General features: G+C 53.4%; 7 protein-coding genes across 7 annotated transcripts; 4 read left to right on the plus strand and 3 right to left on the minus strand.

The window, feature by feature from the left end:
* Nucleotides 1–212: 212 nt before the first annotated feature.
* EsH8_VII_000915 (uncharacterized protein) lies at nucleotides 213–1,014 on the minus strand (the record flags this gene model as incomplete). Its single annotated transcript, XM_083271048.1, has 3 exons — nucleotides 213–454; nucleotides 537–806; nucleotides 873–1,014. 3 exons carry the CDS (start codon nucleotides 1,012–1,014, stop codon nucleotides 213–215), a joined length of 654 nt encoding a protein of 217 aa, XP_083128605.1.
* Nucleotides 1,015–2,195: 1,181 nt separating this feature from the next.
* EsH8_VII_000916 (uncharacterized protein) lies at nucleotides 2,196–2,769 on the plus strand (the record flags this gene model as incomplete). Its single annotated transcript, XM_083271049.1, has 2 exons — nucleotides 2,196–2,265; nucleotides 2,345–2,769. The coding sequence occupies 2 exons, from the start codon at nucleotides 2,196–2,198 to the stop codon at nucleotides 2,767–2,769; spliced, it is 495 nt and encodes a 164-aa protein (XP_083128606.1).
* A 1,031-nt stretch (nucleotides 2,770–3,800) lies between these two features.
* Nucleotides 3,801–6,010, minus strand: EsH8_VII_000917 (Zn(II)2Cys6 transcription factor; the record flags this gene model as incomplete). Its single annotated transcript, XM_083271050.1, has 4 exons — nucleotides 3,801–4,841; nucleotides 4,905–5,372; nucleotides 5,464–5,784; nucleotides 5,846–6,010. 4 exons carry the CDS (start codon nucleotides 6,008–6,010, stop codon nucleotides 3,801–3,803), a joined length of 1,995 nt encoding a protein of 664 aa, XP_083128607.1.
* Nucleotides 6,011–7,321: 1,311 nt separating this feature from the next.
* On the plus strand, nucleotides 7,322–8,367 carry EsH8_VII_000918 (RTA1 like protein-domain-containing protein; the record flags this gene model as incomplete). The annotated part of the gene is made up of 2 exons (XM_083271051.1): nucleotides 7,322–8,103; nucleotides 8,160–8,367. 2 exons carry the CDS (start codon nucleotides 7,322–7,324, stop codon nucleotides 8,365–8,367), a joined length of 990 nt encoding a protein of 329 aa, XP_083128608.1.
* Nucleotides 8,368–14,497: 6,130 nt separating this feature from the next.
* EsH8_VII_000919 (uncharacterized protein) lies at nucleotides 14,498–16,134 on the plus strand (the record flags this gene model as incomplete). Its single annotated transcript, XM_083271052.1, has 3 exons — nucleotides 14,498–14,572; nucleotides 14,629–15,556; nucleotides 15,662–16,134. 3 exons carry the CDS (start codon nucleotides 14,498–14,500, stop codon nucleotides 16,132–16,134), a joined length of 1,476 nt encoding a protein of 491 aa, XP_083128609.1.
* Nucleotides 16,135–17,340: 1,206 nt separating this feature from the next.
* Nucleotides 17,341–19,455, plus strand: EsH8_VII_000920 (glycoside hydrolase family 125 protein; the record flags this gene model as incomplete). Its single annotated transcript, XM_083271053.1, has 1 exon — nucleotides 17,341–19,455. The coding sequence occupies one exon, from the start codon at nucleotides 17,341–17,343 to the stop codon at nucleotides 19,453–19,455; it is 2,115 nt and encodes a 704-aa protein (XP_083128610.1).
* A 761-nt stretch (nucleotides 19,456–20,216) lies between these two features.
* Nucleotides 20,217–23,052, minus strand: EsH8_VII_000921 (uncharacterized protein; the record flags this gene model as incomplete). The annotated part of the gene is made up of 5 exons (XM_083271054.1): nucleotides 20,217–21,184; nucleotides 21,237–21,523; nucleotides 21,584–22,366; nucleotides 22,564–22,635; nucleotides 22,892–23,052. The coding sequence occupies 5 exons, from the start codon at nucleotides 23,050–23,052 to the stop codon at nucleotides 20,217–20,219; spliced, it is 2,271 nt and encodes a 756-aa protein (XP_083128611.1).
* Between the last annotated feature and the right edge of the window lie 330 nt (nucleotides 23,053–23,382).

Raw genomic sequence — 23,382 nt, forward strand, 5'->3', positions numbered from 1 at the left:
GATCGACCTCCATCCAAGGATGGCATTTATAAAAAGCCTCGCGATTGGCCAGTTTAGTGGTTGCCTACGACTGACCCCAGCACATGCCGAGACCAGACCTCCCAGTGCTTAACAGGGAAGGACGCCCAGACTTGATATAATATGGGACTTCATTCAGTTATTAATACGAGCTGATTAATAAATGCTATTATCTTCTTCTCCTATACTGCCCATCAACCATCATACGTGTAACAAAGGTGGCCTGCCCGGGTATCCAAGTAATCTACGACTTTTCCGTTGCTCGTCAGTCCACCCATCTGAAGGACATCCGTGGGATGAGAGCCCATGTTGTGAGGGTGTTCTAGGAAATTCTCAGCGGAGCCGAAATATTCCTTTGTTCGGTTTTCGAGATCCTGGTTCTGCCACAGCCACCAGAGCCGGTCGACTTGAGTATGGTGAAGGAAGAAAAGAGGATCTACGGAATCGGTTCGTCAGTATCTGCATGAACATGAAAAGAATCCGGGAGGCTGAATGACGAATGATGTATAGCCACTTACCATTGGTCGCGGTAAAGTTGAGCCATTCTCCTCTGATGAACATGGGAATGGCATTGTGAGCGCCCGCCTCGAATTTCTTGAAGAAGGAGTTATAATCCGTCGCGGCCAATGTCTGTTCAACGTATTCTGGCGATATGCGGTCGTGTATCTTCTCATACAAGGCCTCGTCTTCGGCATTCTTCAAAGAAGCACGGTCCCTAAACCAGCGCGACAGGCAATGAGGCTCATTAATCACCGTGTCCTTTTCAGGAAAGTGTTTCCACGAACGATCTAAACCTGCGAAAGGTCCACTGGTAACGCAATGAGCCTCTGCGCCCAAGGCGCCCGTCAACTCACCATTACCTCCGAAGCCAGAAACCGTGTGGAACACAGGGGAGTGTGACAGGTCAGAAGAGTCCAAGACCCAGTTCCAGTATGGATGTGCGCCATCATACTGGCACCTGCTTTGTAGCGTCTCTTCGTAGACATGAACAAACATTCGATGCCAGGGTAGAAAAGCAGCGGCGTAGTGTGAAGTGCCACCTGCAGTAGCATGTGCAAATGTAAAATCGTCGTAGTGAGATGTTTGGTCGTCAAATATGGACGGGAGGCCCATTAGACACTGCACTGCTGTGATGTAGGCTTGCTGCTCCGCGACATCAAGAGTCCTCCACTCTTTTCGGATAGCGACAGTATGGCACTGGGGTATTGAGCGCGCAGATGCTAGATCTTTGTGCCAATACTTCAGTCCAAGAATCCCCAGGAGTAGTGTTATGGACGCAAAGACCGCCAAGAAAATACGGCGTGACCGTCCACCGCAGATTCCCGTCTTAAGCTTTTCTGAGAGCAGCCTGTATTCACCAGTCAGCCACTCCGAGTTATCACATTGCGTGAGATCCTGGCTGAATCTGCTAGAAAGAACCGACCTTTTCGGATGATCAGGAGGAGCCTCAAGCTCCTCGTACTCATCGGCCTGTGCAAGTGGCTTGTACCACTGCCCAACGCGATGCATTCTCACGCGTACGCTTTGTAAGAACGACAGAATCATGTTGGCGAGAGTCAATTAGAGGCCTTTTTGCTAAGCTCTAAACACCCAAACTTTCCACCATGCGGATTTGAATTTAGAAGACAATAAGGAGGGCTTGAAGATACTTACAACGGCAGACATTTCGAGTGTTCGGGCGGTCGACACGAGACCCCCCTCGAAATGGCCTGTGTGAGCTATCCTCGCCTTGCTCATTATGCATTATTCAATAACTCGAGATATCTATTAGAAATACAAGATAATGACGCCAAGGTATATTTCCCCTCTTCATTCATATATTACAGTTTCCTACGAGGTGGTAGATTCTGCGATGACACGCTACGGGGGAGTCCTCGGGGTCCGAAACTAAACCGTGTATTTCCATGGACCATGGTCCAGATGCAAAGCACGTGTCTTGCGCAGTGGAAGTAGCTACGGTATGGCCATGGATCATTCTGCTTCAAACTGACGACAGTTACGAGACGTCTCTACCGGTCAATAGTTGGACACCTCAGTGATGTATTCAAAAAGAACTCATTTCCTCATTTTATTCAGAGAAAGATCCTCCAACTTGCACTCATAACAGCTCTCATATATCAGTAACTCATTACGAATAACGCTACTTACACTTCGTTGTATCTATCTTGTCAGTCAAAATGATGGCCCCAAACGTCAAGACCCTTTGCCTCGGCCTGCTGTTGGCCTTGCCCGCCATCGCGGCTCCGGGTAAGTCAACGCAATTACAGATTTGTCCTGAATTTGAAATGTATGAGTGCATTTCCGCTGACACTTTGACAATCAACAGTTGCAAACGCCGTTGGAAATGCGGACGCTGCAAAGGATAAGCGTCTTCTCGGATATACTTACCAGGCCTTGGACGGTGACAAGGCAGAGACTGAGAGTGCCTCGAAGGACAAGCGCCTTCTTGGGTACACTTACCAAGCGTTGGACGGCGACAAGGAGGAAGAGGAAGCTGCCAGTGCTTCCAAGGACAAGCGCCTCCTTGGCTACACCTACCAGGCCCTGGATGGTGATGCCAAGGAGGATGCCGCGACCACTGAGAAGGATAAGCGTCTTCTGGGATACACCTATCAAGCTCTAGATGGTGATGCCAAGGAGGATGCCGCGACCACGGAGAAGGATAAGCGTCTTCTTGGATACACCTATCAAGCTCTAGATGGCGATGCTGCCACTGAGGAGGATGCTTCGAACAGCGCAGATGCCGAGTAAGCTGTTCAACTTGACAAAGACAACAGTGCTATGGCATATAAACAAGTAGTGGGGATAGACAGGGAAGTTTGTAGCACTTAAAACAAACTAGGCATCTATGCATCCTCCAACTCTGTACTTGCGATCTGCAACACCACCCCGCAGTTGATGGTTGAAATGAGGTGATTGAGGAGTGATGTTGCTAAGCACGGCCGGCTTTCCATATTAAATCCCACGTTGCGAGATCGGGACCAACCTTAATCGTAATAGCTTCCCGGAAAGTTATTTGTTGCAACTCAAATTAAGTTTAAGTGAACAACGGGACCCGTTCCCCTCTCTCCACATTAGCTGTATTCTCCTATGTCGACAGAGCGGGGTCGTATCTTCTTGTGGGCCAGGGTTGACATCGGTTTCGGTTTCGGAGTACTAACAACGCGGTTTCCAGAGCCATTTTCAATGGAGCGTCGTATGTCCGGATACCACTTACCCCCGTACCTTCTGTTGTTAAGATATTTTGATCCTAGACACGGCAAATGTCCAGTGGGGCTTCCTGTTGTTCTACGGAGCCGACAATTGGTAGCCGTTATCATATCCATCTTTACATAACACCAAGAGGGGAGTTTTGACGAGAAAGGCCTTGGAAAGATAGTGAACTATAGCTGGCAATATTGAGCTATATTCAGCTTATCTATTCATCCTCGGCATTTCAGACATCCAACATCGACAAACGTGTTACGCGATGAAAACGCAGGGTAATAAAGGGTTCAGCTGCTTATTGTTAGATGACTAACATGCTAATGATGCAAAGGCACTAGACTCCATTGTACGTCGTGCAAAACTGTACTCTTGTGACGTGTGAGGCGCTGCCTGTCCGCCCAAACCTCTGGGCGCATCCGGTCACATCCAGACGCGCAGGGACGTATGCCTCCTGTGTTTCACTGCTTCTAGTTATGCCACGCTCCTCACACAGCTCTTTATGTTGGAAGGTCAGTCACGTTATCCGTTTCAGAAGCTCGTAAAATATTTATTTCTGATGGTCTGGCACCAATCTACTAGAAGATACCCAGCGCTTCAGCTTTTATTATCATTATCTCGTCCCGTAATCTGCTCAGAAATGGGGGTTCTGGCAGCATTACCTGCCCTGCCGCGAAGTGCGTCATGCGCTTCTCCCATGCGACAAGGAGGAGGTTACCTAGAGTCATGTTCTCCTTGTCTTTCAAATCCCAAAGCTCCTCGTGGAGAGCATACGTCTGCTCTATCGCCGACCAGACTCTGTCAGCCATAGACCCAGAGAGTCGATCATGCAGCTGAGCACCTAAATAATAGAACGTTTGCATGTTGAAATCGATCACTGCATACCAGGCAAAGCGGTCACCGGCTGCGTGACTTGCTCTGAGCGCTTCCTCATGTGCCGCAAGGGTTATACGGAAAAAATTGTCGTCTGGACCGTGTACTTCAGTTCCCCATTCTGATGCCTCCTCCATCGGTGTAACAATGAGTTCGATGATCCTCGAGAGTGCCTCCCGGCCACATCGTGCCATGGCATGTAACGGGTTGGTAACAGGATCGGGGCACAGTCGCTTTTCCAGTGGGCATAGATCCCTAGTAACCTCTTTCAAAAACCCTTGAAGAACATTGATCGTCCCTGAACGCTCCATGGAGATATTGTTGTATGGATGGGATGACGATGGCATTTGGCTCCACAACACACCGTCGAGCGATGGCAGTCGAGGCTGCGCTAACACTTGCTTCTTAGCTTCGTATGTCATAATGCAAAATGACATCTCAGTTGGGCCATCGTAGGGTTGGGGTTCCATGTCCATCGTAGGGTTCAGATCTTCATCATTGACGTTGAGAGGAATGCGAGTATCCCGACAAGTTGGTAACAAATGTGAACCGGTTCCGAAAGCACCGCCCGACCTTGTTTCGAGGATAACGATTTGCCACCAAAGACGCCGCCGCATCTCGCACTCGAAAAGTGAAAGGTTTGTATGCGATCCGTCCAGGTGGAGACGTAGCTGATAGGCGATATTGACCACGACACCATTCAAAACCCAAGGGTCGTACGAGCCATGTGGAGTTTGCTGGAACAACTGGGGCGAATTTAGCGCTCGTGGCCTTTGCCGATTGACGAAATTGGGTTTATGGGGACTTACCGAATATAAAGCCAGACTTCTCAGTACCTCCAGATTATAGTTTTTCAGGTAGTTCATCCTGGTAAGAGCCAGCTTGAGTCCGAGGGTGAAGTCAGCAATAGCATCATTCTTGTCCTGGCCAAGCTCATTCCAGTGCTCTTGTCGCGATAAAGACCCGGAAGCTGTCAGAAAGATGGAGAATAGGAGCGCTAGCGTAGCCAGCGGGACACTGGTGAAGTTATTCATGGCGTCAACGATGCGCATCTGAAATGTCGGTACGTGAATAACTTTAGTAACGGGATCCACCCTGTCAAGAAACACTCTCCAGAGAATGTCTATCGCTTGTGGTGACGGAACACAGGCAGAGAGTTGGTCCGTGAACGATATGGTGGTATCAGAGCTTTTTCGGCCTTTATCAGGAACTTCCACAGCCGGCAGCCATGCTGCCTGGTCGAACTCAACATCGATGAGAGCACGGATTGTCTGTAACTGTATTTGTTGGAGGGCTGTGAGCCTCTGAAAGCTTCGCAAGACGGTTCTCGGTATCGCGACCTGCTTAGTAAAAGAAAGAATTGCTTACGTCCTCAAATATAACAGTCATTGCTTTGCTGTCACGGAATTCAAGACCGCCGTTCCAGGTCTGTACCAGCTTGCCTTTGGAGCCTTGCAGCTCAGGCCGTATGGTCGCAGGAGACTCTTCAACATCTTCCAGGTCATCAGGCGAGACGGCCTGGGTTGCTAGGTTGGATGGTAGGTCTGGATCTTTCCCTGACTCTGGATGTGCAACACATTGCCTTAGAAGCGATTCAATACGAGCAATCTTGTCGTGAAGCTCGTAATGATTCCGCCGTCTTGGCTTTCGACGTGGTCCAGGAGGTGGCTGCAGGCATTCGTAGCCGGCCTGGAAGTAGCTACGTTAGCGGCGAGAAGGAATGCGGCAGTGCTCGACCGGGTAAACACACCGCCATGCAAGACAAACAAGGGTACTCTCTGTCACACTTTGTTTTCCTCCGCCGGCACTCAATGCACGCGGGCTTACGCGCTGGACGCTTACCGCTCGATACGGCGGTTATGGCCTGGCTGGCGGCGGCGGCTGGAGCCGAGTCTTGAGCTTGCGGGGTTCCCATGCTCGGTATTCGTGATCATGCCAAACTAACGATGAGATTTGCGAGCAACGAGTCGGAGACCGGCAACGATGATACTGCCGTGTCCCGGAGGCTGTTTGCAAGGTGAAGTGGCTGTGGAATCCTGACGGTATATTGAGATTATGGAGGCTGGGGCGTGTTTTGTGGACCCGGTTGCTGCCTGGTAGGAGTGAGTCGGATGTCATCTTCCCTTGCCAAGAGCGGCACGGCACGACATTGGATGCACACTTATGGAGAACTGTGTCTCTCTGAGTCTTTTTATTCGCCAACGTTTTATCCGTCTCGACATTGAAAGCTGAAAAGATGATTAGGCGAATGAAGATCGTGGCCTGAACAAAACTAGCTGGGGCCGGAAATTTTTTAGAGTCCGAGTGCTTTCGCCAAGAGTAGTTTAATGAAGCACGATACCCGATGAGTAGTAGGCGGCTGGGGTATCTCAGGGGCAGACGTGCCTCAAAACGCTAGCAAATGACAACAGGTCTCAACAGTTTGTATTTGATGTGGGCGAAGCACTCCGTTGATGTGCTGGACCACTGTGCAACACACACCCTCTTCACGGCATTCCCACTGACTTTACCAGGCCTTCCATACGGAGGAATTCTCCACCCAAGAGTCAAGGAGTCAAGTGACAGTTGTTTATGTGAATCACGGCCATGTAATTACTGTGAAATTTCCCTAATTCTAGTTTCATCAGGGAGTGTTCTAGCGGCCAGTCGATATACTAAAGGCTTTCCTACAACATGCTGCTGGTCAACGCCGATCATCCGCTGCCACTTCTTAGCCCTGCAGTTCACAACTCCTGGTACAGCTGAAAACCATGTTCTAAGCGGCGCTAAACCGCACGCGGAAGATTTTACTGGCCCGAGATCCCTTGCCAAGAGTGGCTTCGCGTTTCTGACCGCGTCATGTTTGTCGATTAACCATGGACGCCTTGCCATCCAACCTCACAATGCCCTGTGGAGTACGTGACACACGTCATATTATGGAACAGTTAGAGCCTACAATTCAAAGATATATGATGAGTTAAAGTATTGTTGGTCTGAGTCGTCCTAATTCGGCATCCAAGCCTATTTTCATATCCTTGGCTTATTGTCTTTATACGTGATCGAGCGTTGCCCGGTTTTAAATACGCCCTGTTCCGTCAACCAACGCACCAATTTTTCTGTTGCTACCGGGGCAAACACTTGGGCAATTCATTTCTCATTCCGCTCTTTCGTCCCCGAATACTATTCGATACACATTACGCCCGAGACCGCCGCTATTTCCTTCCCTTCAGCTTCTCAACATACGACCATGGCAGACAACGATACCTTCGTTCCGTCATACAAAACATGTGAGGAGGTCACTGCTCAGTGCCCTATCGAGCTCACTGTCTACGGAACCTATCTGTCAAAGCCCGCTGCGACATTTTTCGGCATTGCATTCTTAGCATGTCTACTGCTTCAGTTGTACTTTGGCATACGAGCCCGAACGTGGTCTTTCATGATCTGGCTCGGCATCGGCACAATCTTCGAGGTCCTCGGATATTGGTCGCGAACGAAACTTGCCGAAAATCCTTGGAACTTGGATGCTTTCACCCAACAATATCTCACACTTCTGCTCGCTCCCACTTTGATTGCGGCCGCGATCTCGATCACTTTCAAGCATCTCGTTATCTGGTATGGTGAGCAGTGGTCCGTGCTTCGCCCATCGCTGTATCCCTGGGTTTTCGTCGGAACGGACTTTCTCTCCATCTTTATCCAGGTTGCCGGTGGTGCCCTTACTGCAGCCAGCACTTCCGGAAATGGCAACGAGACGATGTCAAAACTCGGCGAGAAACTGGTTATTGGAGGTGTGGCTTTCCAGGTGGCCAACATGGTCTGCTGCGGTTGTCTCATGTTGGTCTACATCATGAGACGCAGATCGGCATTCAACAAGGGCAGCAGACGATCACACAGCGAAGCTCATTTGATGAACCGCGACTCCCGACCCATGTCCCGGGCTTCATCATCCAACGAGGAGGATAAACGTGTGCGCACGTTTGTGTATGCGCTTGCCGTGGCATACATTGCAATTATAATCCGTTGTTCTTATCGGTAAGTCTACACCCGTACACTCCGAAGCTTCTCTCACTGACCTATTCCCGCTACAGAATTGCGGAGAACATTCCTACTCTTACTTTAGAAGTCCTGCGCAACGAGCCTCTATTCCTCGGCCTTGACGGCGCGATGGTTCTCATTGCTATTGGTACCGTCACCATCTTCCATCCATACCGATACTTCCCCTTCCTGAAAGAGTCCCAATACCTGAAGAAGAGAAGCAAGCAACAAGGAGACTACCGAATGCGGGATATGTCATAAGGGTACTTCGCTCCCACAAGCTAGGCGGCAGGTGTATATAGGACGTAGTGAGCTGCTTTTACGAGTTTATTGAATTCTTTTTTCAGATTGTAGACATAGAATAGTACAGGTTTGAAAAATCATAAATTAATATGGGAAGTAGAGGACCTGTGGGGTTGCGATTTTCCCTATGTCCAGTTTCAAAGGCTGCAAATGTCAAATGCGCGTTAGATTTATTGTGTCAAATGTGCGTGTATTGGGTAGCCTTCCCATGGTCCTTTGTAGGCCTAGTGTCGGGGGCATCATGGCTACTTGCATGCCTTATCATTATGGCAGGATAAGATTTTCCAACATAAAATTCATCGTCGGAGTGTATGCCGAAGGAGGCTGTGCACCACCACCCTTGCCAATCCAATAATTATTGGCAAACATACAAGACAAAGCCATGCTGCTGAACGGTAGATTATTGATGTAGCTTTTGCTTACTCTTGATTCAGAGTCATTGTTTCCTGTTACTGGGTACACAGCACATTTAGTATGAGTTGAACTACAGGGATACCGGCTAGTCAAGCGTGACTTTTGGAGCTACCGGCCGTTAAACTTCTTCTTGATTACAAAATCCTGACTAGTGGCAGGGGGCGGATAGCAATCTAGAAATACCCCTTCATCCAAGGCCCCTGCTGCGTCCACATCGAGGCGGTGTGGCGCGGTGTGGCGCGCCCGCGTGGCTGTGGAACATCTCCCCTAAGCCGAGTCTTGGCCTGTACAAATAAATGCCACTGTGTGCTGCGCGATTCGTTGACAGAGCGACCAACCACTTTGACCAACAAGAAACTCGTTCCTTCGATCTTGGTTCGCTAAAGCCCCTTAAACACCAACACGTTACAAATATCTGTTCTTTTAACAGGAAGAAAAAGCACGTTCGCTTGCGTAGCTCATGTTGGTCCTTTCGCAAGGCCTAATGCTAGCACTCATAAATAATAGTTGGAGGCAGATTGGGTGGCTAAGGACTCGGAAGTGACCAAGTTGACTTGAAATGGCAATACGCAAAATCAGTTTGAATACGCCAAGCTATCGAGAGACTGGGTCATGGGCTACGTTGCCAGACAGCTGGGGGATACTGGGCCCTAAGAACTAGAATGACTGTACAACAAGTGCGGGCCGGCCTAAACCTGAGAGAAATCCCATCGCCACTATTGTAGAACTGCTGCGAGGTATCGCCTCGTTCAATCTGCATTTACATATGACTAGGCGGGTCGTCGAATCTAGGAACCCTTCTCTCGGACGCAAACTGCTGGATTCTTTGAAAGTCCCGGCATGTATGCTGGGTCATAAAGTCTGGCTCCGGGAGTGTGCTTGGATCGGTTGGGTCGGGGATAACGTGGTCATTCCCAGGCCGTATGTTGCCCGTCAAAGGTGTTACGTCCGATTTGCACATAATAAACAACCTGAAAGACTCGATGCAATGATCTGTGGAGACATTAGCAATCCATCAAGCCCCTCTGGGATGGTGCGGTATATTTCACCTATGTGTTCTCTGTAGTAGACGTGTCTCCAAGCTGGGTCATCTTCGTGGCCGGGAGGAGCCAGCTCGTAATGATCAGGCCATGTATACTTCCGGAGGATGTTCTGATACAAACACAAAATGTCAGTGGCAAGGACCATGAAAGGATATGATGATTGGATCCAAACTCACCAAGCAGTGTAATTGATGGAAAACCTCAAAAACGTACTTGACCCCGTTTGGGTCCTGGCCATAACTATAACCCCAAGCGGTACTCATGGTGTCAGATTTATTGATTCGTCGCAAATCATCTCTTTCCATGCGCATTAAATATAGATCCTGGTCGGCGATGAGGTCCCATGCATCGTCCAATTCCTTGCTTGGACGACCACGGTAGGGTGAAGGCGCTCTGAAGTCCGAAGGAAACATGGTTGTGTAGTAGTCGACAGCCTCCAGCCCAGGTGCTATTAGCATAAGTTTTGCATTAGCTTTATTTCAAGTTCAGGAAGCAATGTTCACCACGAGACAGCTAAGGATTGACTACTTACACCAAGGTGATATGCGTTTTCCGCAGTCAGTAACCCCAACAGAGGCACGTCCAGCAAGAAAGGCAACACCAACAGCCAGCACAGAACATACTGCTGCCAGTATAATCGCTGTCTTGAGATAACTGTCGCGAAGTAGGCGCTGGAAAAAGGAACGAGAGACTGGGGTCGTTGTATGCAGAAGACCCTCGCCTTCCTCACACTTCTCCGAGCCTAGCCCGAGTTGGGAATAACGGACGTCGCTCATGTCCAATAAGTCTGAGAATTTCGCTGTGTCTTTACAAATTCTTGAAATGGAATAGGGCGAGAAAATATGTATTGCAAAGGATTGCAGCTTCGAGTCTTTCGAGAAGGCTGCTTTCCGAGCTGATTTGAGATATGAAAAGTGCCAGGAATGGTATAATCACTGATAGCGTCTGTAAAGACACCATAGGAGTATTTCGATATGAACATGATTCATTGACAATGCCAATATCTGTTAAGCATGCCTTGCGGAAGACGGACGGAAAGTTATGACAATCCGATTGTCCGGGAATTAGGCTAGTGTGGAGAACCCCTCATGCGACTTGATGACATGCAGATATGTTGAGCCATTTCCCCCAGATACAGTTTAGCTACTAAAGCAAAATTGATTGACTGCAACATGACGTTTTTTAAGGTATTAATACGACGTCGTAAGTTATTCTGCTTTGATACATCTTTATTCGATAAATCATAAGCAGGACTTCATGACATGACTGGCTTCTCTTGCAATTGCCCGAGTAATCCGACCATCACCTTCCTCTGAATTGATGCGACTGCAACTGACGGCAAGTTACGAGGGATGAGACACGGGCTGGCGCAACCTTCGCAATGAACACTCACTCCGAGGACGATTCTTCGTTTGGCCGGGAATCGTCAGAAGTGCCATTCCTTCCACCAATTCACAAGACGCAAACGGTCCTCCCCAGTTCACAGTCCACAAGAAAGGGAGCAAGCCACACTGCCCTACTCAGAACCATTGTCGCCTTATTGTTCACTCTCATTGCCCTTCAATCTGTATTTGAGTGGCGATCATCACGTTGTTCTTGTGAGCCAACAGAAGGCCCTCACAGTCAAAGTAGTCACGGGCCAAAGCATCCCGTTCCTCAGTGTAAGTGAAAGCAGTCGATGCGCCCTAATCTTTTGTATTCACTATTATGGTATCGTAGATACTGACAACGAGCGACGGTCTGTATAGTCCGAACCTATACACAGGAGTTCTACAACGCCACCTCTGATTACGGTATATGGAAAGTACCATGGACGGAAGAGGAATGGATGCGCTGGTATGGCAACTGGGAGGCACTGTATCCGCCAGGACGGGGCATGGTGAAGATCATGGACCCTGAGCAGTACCCAGATATCCCTCCCCCAATGGACGACTTTGTGGGCAAGGAACCCCCAGCAGACGGTGGATATCGCTATGAGCTTGCGATCACTCATCAGTTGCACTGCCTGGTAAGTAACGGCTTCCATACGCTGCTCCGGCGTTCAGGACTAACCGCCATCCAGTGGGTGATGCAACGATACTTCTATGAAATCCAGGCGGGTCTACGACGGGGTGATCACTGGTCCACGTTCTTCCATATCAATCACTGTACCGACTACCTACGCTGGACGCTTTTGTGCCACGCAGATACGACCCTCGAGGGCTGGGATGAAGAGCAGCTCCACAATCCAAACGCTCATCCCCGACATCGCGGGCCTTCAGGGCTGCATACTCCTCACCAATGTACCGATTACAAGCAGGTGTATGGCTGGATGGAAGAAAACAGGTGGTATGACCTGAAGAGCATGGATAATGACGTGCCTGAGAACTCTACATATCAGGACTGGACAAAAATTTGGGAAAGAACTCGGAAATGGATGAGTTCTTCAGGTTGAAAGAGGGTGGGGATCGTATGTAGTGGCCCTTATATACGAGGCCGCGCCAGCCACAGGAGTAGTCCTAAACTAGTCCACATCGTCGTCACTATCGCCATTGCTTTGGCCATTTTGTTCAGAATACTCAAAGACAAAATAGAAACCCATGGAAAGAACAAATTATACATCCGTATAAATTTAAACACGTTTCAATTAATTGAACGAGTTCAAGGCTGATTGGGTTTCTCAAAGCTGAATTGAGAAAGGAGTATTATCATGTTTGCGTCAAGTGCCCAAATGTACCAAACACAGAGCCCACCCGCTGTTTCATTCCATCGGGCTTATAAATGCTTCCCTTTCCAGAAGCCTTTGTCGGTTTCTATCCCTGAATAGTCATCTCGAGCTTGGCGAAGCTTGCGAGTTTTAAAGCCTGAAAGCAAAGAGCAAGCCCACCATCACAGCTTGTTCATCAGCTTTCGTAAATCGGCTTTCTGATCCGGAACAAATCCAACATAGCCTGGACAATAACCCTTTACGGTTATTATTGAGGTATAAAACGTACAGAAGTGTCTTGGACCTGTCCTCACGCTCTATCAATGGGCTTCTAGACGGCCTCTCGGAATTCCTACAACCCCAACTCGCTTTATGACTGTCCATTCAACTCGAAGTAACACTAAGCCCGACTTGAATAGCATCTTGAACCCCTTAAAGGCATTCAAGGTCACAATTATATAATGTGGAACGACACTGCGGGGCCAACTGGGCCATCCCCTCGCACTGAATCAGTATGTTGCAGTATGCAGGCCTCAATGAATACCTGCCGTTACACGTTGACCCTATGGCATCGTGAGAAAACTTTGGTATATTTGAAAATAGTTGGAAACATTATACCCACGCTTCTGGGTATACAAGATCACAGTATGGCTTGTTCGACGCATACCAAGGAAGAAGATACACGTCCACGGGGCTACTTAAGAAGCCTCGTGGCGAGAAACAACCTCGATTGATACATGAAGTCTAGCGAAACTAGCATATAGGAACAGGATGCATATAACCTTTGATTTTATGGATTTGATAGCAATAATAAAGAGATGAGGTATCCAAAAGTTTTGATATGCTTTCTGTGACTCATTTTTATCTGTGAATTCGTCTTAATTGTTGACTTGTCAGATCTTGCGCTTTTGATTCCTCAGCGTTTGCTGCGACGTTGATCCAACAGTTTGGAGTTCTTTCAAAGCCCCAGGTGAGTAAAATAAACCAAACGTCTGACTGTCGGTGGCAGCGACTTGATACTGATGTCACAAAATGGAAAGGCGGGACTGGGGTTGCGTAAGAGAGGCGAGCCGTTCAATGATTACATAAAAAACGGAAAACCTATCACTCACTCAATTGTTCAAGTTGTATATAATACAATGCCCGCCAGAAAACCCGAGAACACCACCGAATTGCCGCGCCACCTGAGCGGTGTTCTCAGCCTTTCTGGCAGGCACCGTTGCGACAAATCCACCTTATGAAGGGACAGAGATACCAAGCCCAAGCAGTAGCTTTAATGACCCAGGCACTTGTACCGATATCGTCTATTGGCGTTGGCAACGCCGTTGTGTTGACTCCTTGATGCCAACATTGTTAGTCCATGGCCTGGTCTACGGAGCGATGCCTGGCTTGGCGAATCACGGCCGGGCGTCGGCGATCGACACGACCTTATTTGGCCACGGCTGCAGGATTGCATCAGCAAAAAGCCGATCCTCGCACCAACTGCGAGCCGGTGATTCGCAGGACCAACCAACCACATCTCCACCGCCGCGCCAGGAAATGCCCCCCCGTCCAGTAGGCACGCGGGACAAACGGGAACGCCTGGGCGGCCCGCCGGGTGGCAATCGCGGGCTGGAGGGGAGGGGTTGGTGAGGAGAAGCTTATACCCTGCGATTGCGGGGTTGTCGTGCGTCGGGAGCTGCTCGGCCGATGAAAAAGGCGAGGGTTCGTCCGCTTTCGCCCTCGGTTCGTGGGATGGGAGGCGAGGAAATTTTCTTGTGTGATAATACGTACTTGTGGTTTTCCCAAAGCGAGGGCGGTGATTCATTTCCTCTGCGACGAGAAAGTCAATTCTTGGTCAGGCCCTACCTTGTTGGGGCGGCACTCGAAAGCGATTTTGGTTCTCCCCCGAACAGTGAGCATCTTGAGCAGCGTCAAACTCACCAGCAACTCCCTCCCCCAAAAAATGGCTTCGGCAATCGACGAAAAGGGCTCGTTCCCGCCAGCTCGCGATGATGTCGAGTCGCCCGCGGTAAAGGAGGTCCGTCAGAACGAAGCCCGGCGCGCGTGTCACGTCTAACCCACCCCTCTCGGCAGGACGCTTCCTCTCCCTCGATATCCCCCGCGGCCGACGCCGAGGAGGAAAAGGCGCTCCTGTGGAAGCAGGACAAGCGCATCATCCCGATCTCGGCGGGCATCTACTTCCTCTGCTTCCTCGACCGGTCCAACATCGGCAACGCCAAGATCCTCAACTCGTCGTCGGGCCACGACATGCAGACCGAGACGCGCATGTCGAACCGCGACTTCACGCTCGCGCTCATGATCTTCCTCATCGCCTACGCCATCTTCGAGGTGCCGTCCAACATGCTGCTCAAGCAGCTGCGGCCGTCGCGGTGGCTGGCCTTCCTCATGTTCTCGTGGGGCGCCGTCACCATCGGCCTCGGCGGCGCGCGCGACTTCGCGACCGTCACGGGCGTGCGGTTCCTGCTGGGCGTGTTCGAGGCCGGGCTGTTCCCCGGGCTGGTCTACTACCTCACCTTCTGGTACAGGCACGACGAGCGCAGCGTGCGGGTCGCCATGATCCTGGCGAGCGCGACGCTGGCGGGCGCGTTCGGCGGCGCCATCGCGTACGGCATCGGGCACATGAACCAGGTCAACGGCCTGTCCGGGTGGCGGTGGCTGTTCATCCTCGAGGGCATCCCCTCGTGCCTGTCGGCCTTCTTCGTGTGGTTCTACCTGCCCGACTACCCGGAGAGCGCGGGGTGGCTCTCGGAGCGGGAGAAGGACCTCGCGCTGCGAAGGCTGTACCACGAGGGCAGCAAGAGCAGCCACGAGACCATGTCGTGGGAGGAGGCCAAGGCGACCCTGACGGACTGGCGGCTGTACGGGCACTACCTCGTGTACTTTGCCATGTCGACGCCGTTCTCGTCGCTGTCGCTCTTCACGCCGTCCATCACCTCGGGGCTGGGGTTCGTCGACTTGCAGGCGCAGCTCATGACCGTCCCTCCGTACGCCGCGGCATACGGTAAGCAAGCCCAACCAATCCGGCCATTGCACCCCCGTGAATTGCCCCCCATGAAAAATCCCCAGTGAAAAGTCCCCCGTAAAGATGGCTAACGTGCACCCGCAGTCGTCCAAATCATCGTCGCCTGGTCGGCAGACCACTTCAACGCGCGCGGGGTGCACTCGGCAGCGCTGGCGCTCATGGGGGCCATCGGGTTCCTGGTGTCGGCGGTGCTCCCGCCCGACGCGTACAACGCGCGCTACGGCTGCCTCATCGTCGGGGCATCGGGGGCCTTCGCCTGCATCCCGCCGCTGCTGGGCTGGCTGACGTCCAACATCTTCAGCACGGCGGCCACGGGGCTGGCGATCGCGCTCAACGTGAGCATCGGGGCCGGGCTCGGGCAGATCCCGGGGGTGTGGGTCTACAAGGCCGAGGAGAAGGCGGCGGGGTACCCGACGGGCCACTGGGCGAACGCGGCGCTGCTGTTCGTCGTCGTCGTCGGGTGCGCCGGGCTCCGGGTGTACTACGGGCTGCGGAACCGGGAGATGCTGCGGCGCGCGGCCGAGGACGGGAGCGTGCCCAGGCTGTTCAAGCTGTGAGGCGGCTGTTTTTTTTTCTTCATCTTCTGGAGTCTCCGGGGTGGGCGTGCGGGCCAGTCATCGGAGCGGGATCTGAGTCAATGAATCGCGAGGTTTCAGATGTGTGTGGAACGGGGGCAATGTGTACGAGAAAAGCTGAAGTCTAGAAGCGCGCAAGACGGCCGGGCGTTCAATACATTTTCTCTGAGGCATGCGAGGGCAGGGGAATGATTGTGGCATGTTTTGATCTAGCTGAGCCTGGCAAATCACCATCCCCGCAATGAAGCGGGTTCACGACCGTACGGCGTTGTGGCAGAGTGGTCTAATGCGCAAGACTAGAAATCTTGTTCCTTCGGGAGCGTCTGTTCGAATCAGGCCAACGTCGAAACTTTTACATTTTTGCATTTTTGCACTTGGCCAATGGGCCGCAGGTTGGTCAACCACCACGAGCGAAACGGATAAAAGAGAGACCCAAAGGGTAATCAATGCAGCCCGTCGAGAGCGTGGCGCACCCCCCAAGGTCGCGTAGACTTGGGCTTCCCACCAATTCGGAGGGAAGCTATCCGGGATGGGATTAGTAGTGTACATTCAGAATACCGCAGTAAAAAAGCGGGAGGGAAAGGAAAAAAAAAAAGGGAAAAAAAAAGGGTGCAGAGGCATCCAATCCAATCCTTGCCTGCCAGCTTCGATGAAAGCAGTATAGCATAGGATCAATGTGAGCTCCCGCGTCGGCCCCCTAAGTCTTAATGAGTTAATATCCCATGTGCACTGCAGACGCCCACCCCCGCAAGAGCCTGTTCTCGTTAGAGGTTGGACTAGCCAGGGATGCCCCTACCGACGCCGAGATCCCTCCCCAATCGCCAGGAACGGCCGAGACAGCCCTGGAGCTGAGTCCAAATATAGTGGAATGCCGAGGGAGGGAGGGCCCCGGTAATTTTTCCACTCGACACCGTATCCTGAAGCACGTCAAATTCCCGTACTTCCCGTCCCTCCTGAACATTGAATGATGCTTCACTGAGTGGTAGAGGTTGTCAAAGACTCGGCCGTGGCTGCTGCGTATATGCAAGGAAACACAGGAAACAACGAAAAAAAATAACCTCACCCGATTGGACTCACTCTGAAAGTGAGTAAAGGGGCGTGAGAGGTAAAGTCGTCAAGCAAGCAAGCAACGCACGGCGACATCTGGAACAGCGCCAACGGCAGAGGACGACGCCCGGAGACGACGCAATGCCTGCCTTCACCGTTCTCAATGGCAGCATCAAGACGCGGCGTGCCCGCGTCGTGTTCATCGCCTTTCTCTTCATCGTCGCCCTGCTGTTCCTGAGCAACTCCCAGCTGGGCGGCCGCGGGTACCCGGGGTCCGCCGGCAACCAGGCGGCTCAGGAGGCCAGCAAGGACCCGAAGCAGCCGCCGCAGGGGAACCAGGACAAGGCGCAGGACATACCCGCCGCCCACGGCGAGCCCGACGTCACCGGCGACAAGCTGAAGGCCGACGCCGACGGGGAGGACTCGTACCGCGACAAGGACGAGGAGCTGGTCAAGCAGCCCCCCTCCGGTGACGGCAAGCCCGCGTCCGCCGTCGCGCCGCCAAAGTCCACCGCGTCCGCGACGCCGCCGACGACGCCCGCGGCCCCGCCCGCCGACTGCCCTTCCTTCGAGGAGTGGATGCGCCAGCGGCCCGGCCCGGCGTCCGAGGGCAGGCGCAAGTTCCCGCTCAACCGCCCCCGGCCCGAGTGCCGCACCTTCCGCCTGCCGGCCATGGACAACCTCATCACCCGCATGAAGTCGGTCATCAAGGACCCGGACCTGTACCGCCTCTATGAGAACGCGTACCCCATGACGCTCGACAGCATGGTCAAGTGGCGCGGGTTCGCCAACGAGACGGACGAGAAGACGGGCGAGAAGCGCGTCACCGACCAGGAGCTCACCTACGTCATCACGGGCGACATCGACGCCCTGTGGCTGCGGGACAGCGCCGAGCAGATCAGCCCGTACCTCCCGCTCCTCGAGGCCTCCCAGGACAAGGACTCCCTCGCCAGCCTGTGGCGCGGCCTCATCAACGCCCACTCGCGCTACATCATCATCTCGCCCTACTGCCACAGCTTCCAGCCGCCGCCCGAGAGCGGCATCCCGCCCACCCACAACGGCGCCTTCGTCCACAACCGCCCCATGCCGGCCTACGACCCGGAGAAGGTCTTCGACTGCAAGTGGGAGCTCGACTCGCTGGCCTCGTTCCTCAAGATGTCGTCCACCTACGCCGAGAAGACGGGCGACTGGGAGTTCTTCGGCAAGTACCACTGGGTCGACGCCGTCGAGGCCGCCGTCAACGCCGCCGGCGCCATGCGGCTGGGCACCTACTCGCCCGAGGGCAAGGTGCAGAAGTCGGCCTGGACCTTCACCGGCTGGACGAACCGCGGCAGCGAGACGCTGACCAACGACGGCCTGGGCAACCCCATCAAGGAGAACGGCATGGTGCGCACGGCGTTCCGGCCCTCGGACGACGCCTGCATCTACCAGTTCCTGGTCCCGGCCAACATGATGTGGGCAAAGTACCTCGAGTCGGCGTCCGAGATCATGGCCCGGCTCGACGGCGAAAAGGCGCGCAACCTGACGGCCGAGATGCGCGCCCAGGCCTTCGGCATCCGCCAGGGCATCGAGAAGGACGCCATCGTGCACCGCCCGGGCTTCGGCGACATCTTCGCCTACGAGGTCGACGGCTACGGCGGCGCGAACCTGATGGACGACGCCAACGTGCCCTCGCTGCTGGCCATGCCGCTGTGGGACTACACGCACTCCAAGTTCAAGCTGCCGGACCCGCCAAAGGGCGAGAAGAAGCGCGACTACGCCCAGATCTACCGCAACACGCGCAGGTACGTCCTCAGCGACGCCAACTCGTACTACATGAAGGGCCCCGTCATCTCGGCCGTCGGCGGGCCGCACGTCGGCCCGGGCAAGGCCTGGCCGATGGCCGCCGTCATCGCGGCGATCACGGCCTACGATCCCATATCGGGCATCGCCGACGTGGACAAGGCCGTCGAGGAGCAGGTCCGCATGGTGCTGGACTCGACGGCGGGCTCCGGCGTCCTGCACGAGAGCGTCAACAGCTGGTCCGAGAACGACTGGACGCGCGCCTGGTTCGGCTGGGCCAACGGGCTGTTCGGGGAGCTGGTGCTGAAGATGGAGGAGGAGGCCAAGAAGAAGAAGAAGGGCGGCCCGGGACTGCTGGGCAAGAGCTGGCAGGATTCGCCCGCGGCGTCCCCGGGGGCCTCGTCCCCTGCGCCGCCCGCGTCGCCGTCGCCTTCGTCGCCAGCGCCGCGAAAGCCGCCCACGGGCAACATATAGTGCCCTCTCTGTTTTAGTTTTCGTGTTTGTTGTCAAATGTATTATTAGACGGCGGAAGTTCCCGTCACAGCGTATCGGTAACCAGTTAGGAGGCTCGCTGCATTTCGAGCCGTGGTCGTAGTGTCGCGCATCAAGCGGAATGTTCTTATCAACTTGTAGGACTTGGGAATTCTAAACTGTAAAAGGAAGAATGCATTTGCACATTTTCGTGAACGACGTGAAGCTACTGAAACCATTACACTCATATTCGTGGCAGATTGTTGATGCCTTGTCACAACAATAAGCTTCATTCAACATGAGGGTAAAAAAGCAAAAAGTCGACGTTGGCCTGATTCGAACAGACGCTCCCGAAGGAACAAGATTTCTAGTCTTGCGCATTAGACCACTCTGCCACAACGCCGCTTGATGACTGTTCAATCAGTAAGAGCCTATATATTGGATCCACAACGCTGCATTGCACCCCTGCTAATTCCATGGCCACTGGCCAAAACATCACCAATGAAGATACAACATTCCTCTCGTAGCTACTATTTCGCTCATTTCTTTTATGCTTGGAATCATACAGAACGTAACTACAAACCACGGGGTCACGGTATTGCGGCCTGCTGGCACTCACGCTCATAGGAAAGTTGGTTTATAAATGCCAACTGATAACTGCACGTTCGCTTACTTATACTCAAAACCTCTATGATATGGTATCCCCCATATCCAAACAAATACGCCATTCTCTTTAACCGTTTCTCGAGGAAAGCCAATCGGGCTTACATGTACGTTGGCCCCGGCGGCTGTCCAAGGGAGCCCAGCCCGTGCATCCCCGTCGGCACCCATTCGTGGTCCGCCGCGGTCATGTCCGTCCAGAGGGGTTGCTGGTCTGCAGGCATGGCCCCGTCGTAGTTCGGGCCCCAGGGCATATTGAAGTTCCACTCGGACATCTGGTAGGACGCCAGGAAGTTCTCGTGCATCTCAATCTCCCCCAGCCCGTTCTCGCTGCCGCCGCCGCCCGCCTGGCTCTCCTGCTCCTGCTCCTCGACCTCGGCGGCCAGGACCTTTGACCACCTCTGCTGCCGCAGCTGCGCGATCTTCACCTTGGTCGCGCCTAGCGTCCAAATGTTCCCGCGCCACTCCCCCGAGTCGATCGATATCTCCGCCATCCTGGCGTCGACCGCACGGAGCCGGGTGACGACCCGGTCGAGGTAGTCCTCGACGTCGAGCATCAGGTCGGGCTGCGTCGAGAGCTGCGCCTTGAGGGCTGCGAGGACCTGGGGCAGGTCTTTGTCCGGCAGTGTCGTTTGCCACGGCGACGCGCCATTTGAGCCGGAGGACGGCGTCGAAGCCGACGCGGGTGTGGTGGGGTTGATGGCCGCCTCCATGGCCGCCAGCGCAACGTTCGGGTTGTCATTTGACGGGTCGACGGGGTCCGGTCTCGAGTTTACCGGCATCTTGCTCCGGGCGGCCAGCCAGGCCCACCGGCTTATCATCATGACCGCGTAGACGATGTCGGATGCCATCCATAGGGGGGTGGTGTGCGCAACCTCGAGAGGGATAGAGAGCCACGCGTCAAACCACGCCCTCAGAGCGGCATTGGACTGGTAAAAGGCGTCCAGCGCCGAATTCGAGCCCGCGGTGAGGGCGTCGAGCGACTTTGACAGGGAGGCGAGCAGTTCGGCGTCAATGTTGGGTGGCTCATGAATCCGGAGTCGAGCAGTCGCCATCCGCACTTTCAGAAAAACTACACGGCGTTAGCTTTCTGGTCCTTTAGAATGTTTGATTTCCGGGCTCACCGTTGTCTTGCAACCAAGCAGGCATGTTGGCCTGCAACTTGTCGAGCTCGGCTCTGAATCCAGATACGTAGGCTGATATGGGTGCTCGGGCGATACCGGCCGCCTCCTCCTCCCCATCGACATGGGACCTCAGCTGCGATACCCTCTCGCACAGTCTTTGAATCCGCACGATGTAAATGAGGTGCATGTCTGATTTGTACTCGCCATCCTCTTGGAGCTCTCGCAAGCATTGCTGCATATATGCAGAGTATCTCATGGGGTCAATCTGGTTGATATCCAGCGATATACTTTCGGGGAAATCCGTTAGTTGATGTAGATCCTTGATCCAACAACGGGGGTTGACTTACGAAGAGCTCAAATACCAAACTGCAAGTAACAGCCTCCTTTCCTCGTTCGTCCGCTCTTGCAGCTCCCAGGGACGCATCACCAGGAGCCTGGTTCGCTCCGGCAGGCTTGGACTTCGCTTGAGACCCAGCTCTCCCGCAAGACAAGCAGCCAGAGACACGAGCTGGTTGAGTTGCGCGTGAGCAATGCAGTGCTGGTGAAACCAGCCCAAGATAACCACCAGGCCCATCAGCAGGTCGTGGGATCTCTCGGATCGCAGCAACATGTGGTCGGCGATGTGGTTCAGAAGCCGATACATCTGCGCCTTCGTCGACTTCGGGCTCCGATAGGACGAGACCATGCGGATAGCGGCCATGAGGAACGGCCGGGCGGCGCCGAGAGTGCTGGCGGACACGCCCTCCGGTACCAGGACGAATGGAAAGCATGGTGCTAGCTCGTTCCGGTATACTTTCAGCAGGTTCTCGTCAGTGTCGGGCGGTCCTGGGGCTTCACCCGGTTCAGGCCTGCATATACACGTTGGAGGAACGAAGGAGTTGTAGGTATCCGGAACATTGATGGGCCCAGGGTCGGCTAGTTCTGTTACGTTCAGTGGGGATGTATGGGTTTGGGTGTAAAAGTCGGAGTGGCCAGGGGGCAGCGTTGTGGAATGGTTGGCCACCAGAGGGGTCCGACTTGTGAATGTACTCGGGTCCGCCAGAGTGTTAGCTGACAGGAGAAGGCCGTTGCTGGATACCCGCAAAGAGTTCACGAGACGGTCTAGACGTTGCTCAATCTGTGTCGTTTTCCTAGGGCGGTTATTGTTAGTTTGTCATCATAACAGAAGGCCCGTTTTACACAGTACAGATGTACGGCGCCTTTGGTTTTTGGACCTCTTTCTCCCCATGTCAAACCCCCGGCACACCCCAGAAGCCTCGCTTTGTGCAGATCATATTTCCATCTAGTATACCAACAAAGACTTGTATTACGGGGTCAGTGTACTTACGAGGGCCTGCTGATTCTTTTCTTTCTGGGCTTGTGTACTTGTTTCGTACAGTTCTTGAACAGTCTTTCGCATCTAGAGCGGTACGAACAACAACAAGCGTCAGTCGGTGCCGGCAAGAGGTAGCGCGATGCTGCAAAGTAGCATTTTCATCATGAACCAGTCGGATAGAACGGGGAAGCGGCTAACTGAAAGGAAAATGGGCTCGGCATCGTGACGAACGCAGCTGAGTCCCCAGATCAACGGGTACGGAGTTCTCGAAGAAACCCCGTCCCATGCAAGGCCAACGTCGGCATGCAAACACCATGCACAAGTCAATATATGAACGTACCTATCACATTTTGACCCAGGCGCTTCACTTGATCGAAGACATTTTGCCTTGGCTGTCGCACACGGCGCACAAGCGGCGCCCCATCGGGTTACTGACGGTATGCGTGACGGTTCCGGCGTGGAACGGCCTGACGATGGAGACGGCGATGAAGCGGTAGACATCTTTCTTTCACTAACGATATCTCAAGGGGGAATGATCTCTCAGAACGGGTGCTTGGGGACCTGGCCGCCTCCGCTCTTTTGCCTCTCCAGCAGCGACGGAGGATAAAGTAGGCGGCTCGGAGGTTTAATAAGGGAGGCTAGGTGCCGAGAGAGCTGCATTCACGGAGCACCGAGCTTGGGCCATGCCCTTGAGCAGATAGATGCCTGTATCAGGACCGGAGTTTTCAGGTCTTGGCAAAAGTCCGATCCCTGAGCTTGTAGGGCTGTGCAGGGCGGGGGATCAGCCACAGATGCTCTGCGCGAGCCGCTTCCGTAAGCTGTCATCCTGCA

This window comes from Colletotrichum jinshuiense, chromosome 7, assembly GCF_051148585.1.
Source record: "Colletotrichum jinshuiense chromosome 7, complete sequence".
In the NCBI taxonomy this organism is placed as follows: Eukaryota; Fungi; Ascomycota; class Sordariomycetes; order Glomerellales; family Glomerellaceae; genus Colletotrichum; species Colletotrichum jinshuiense.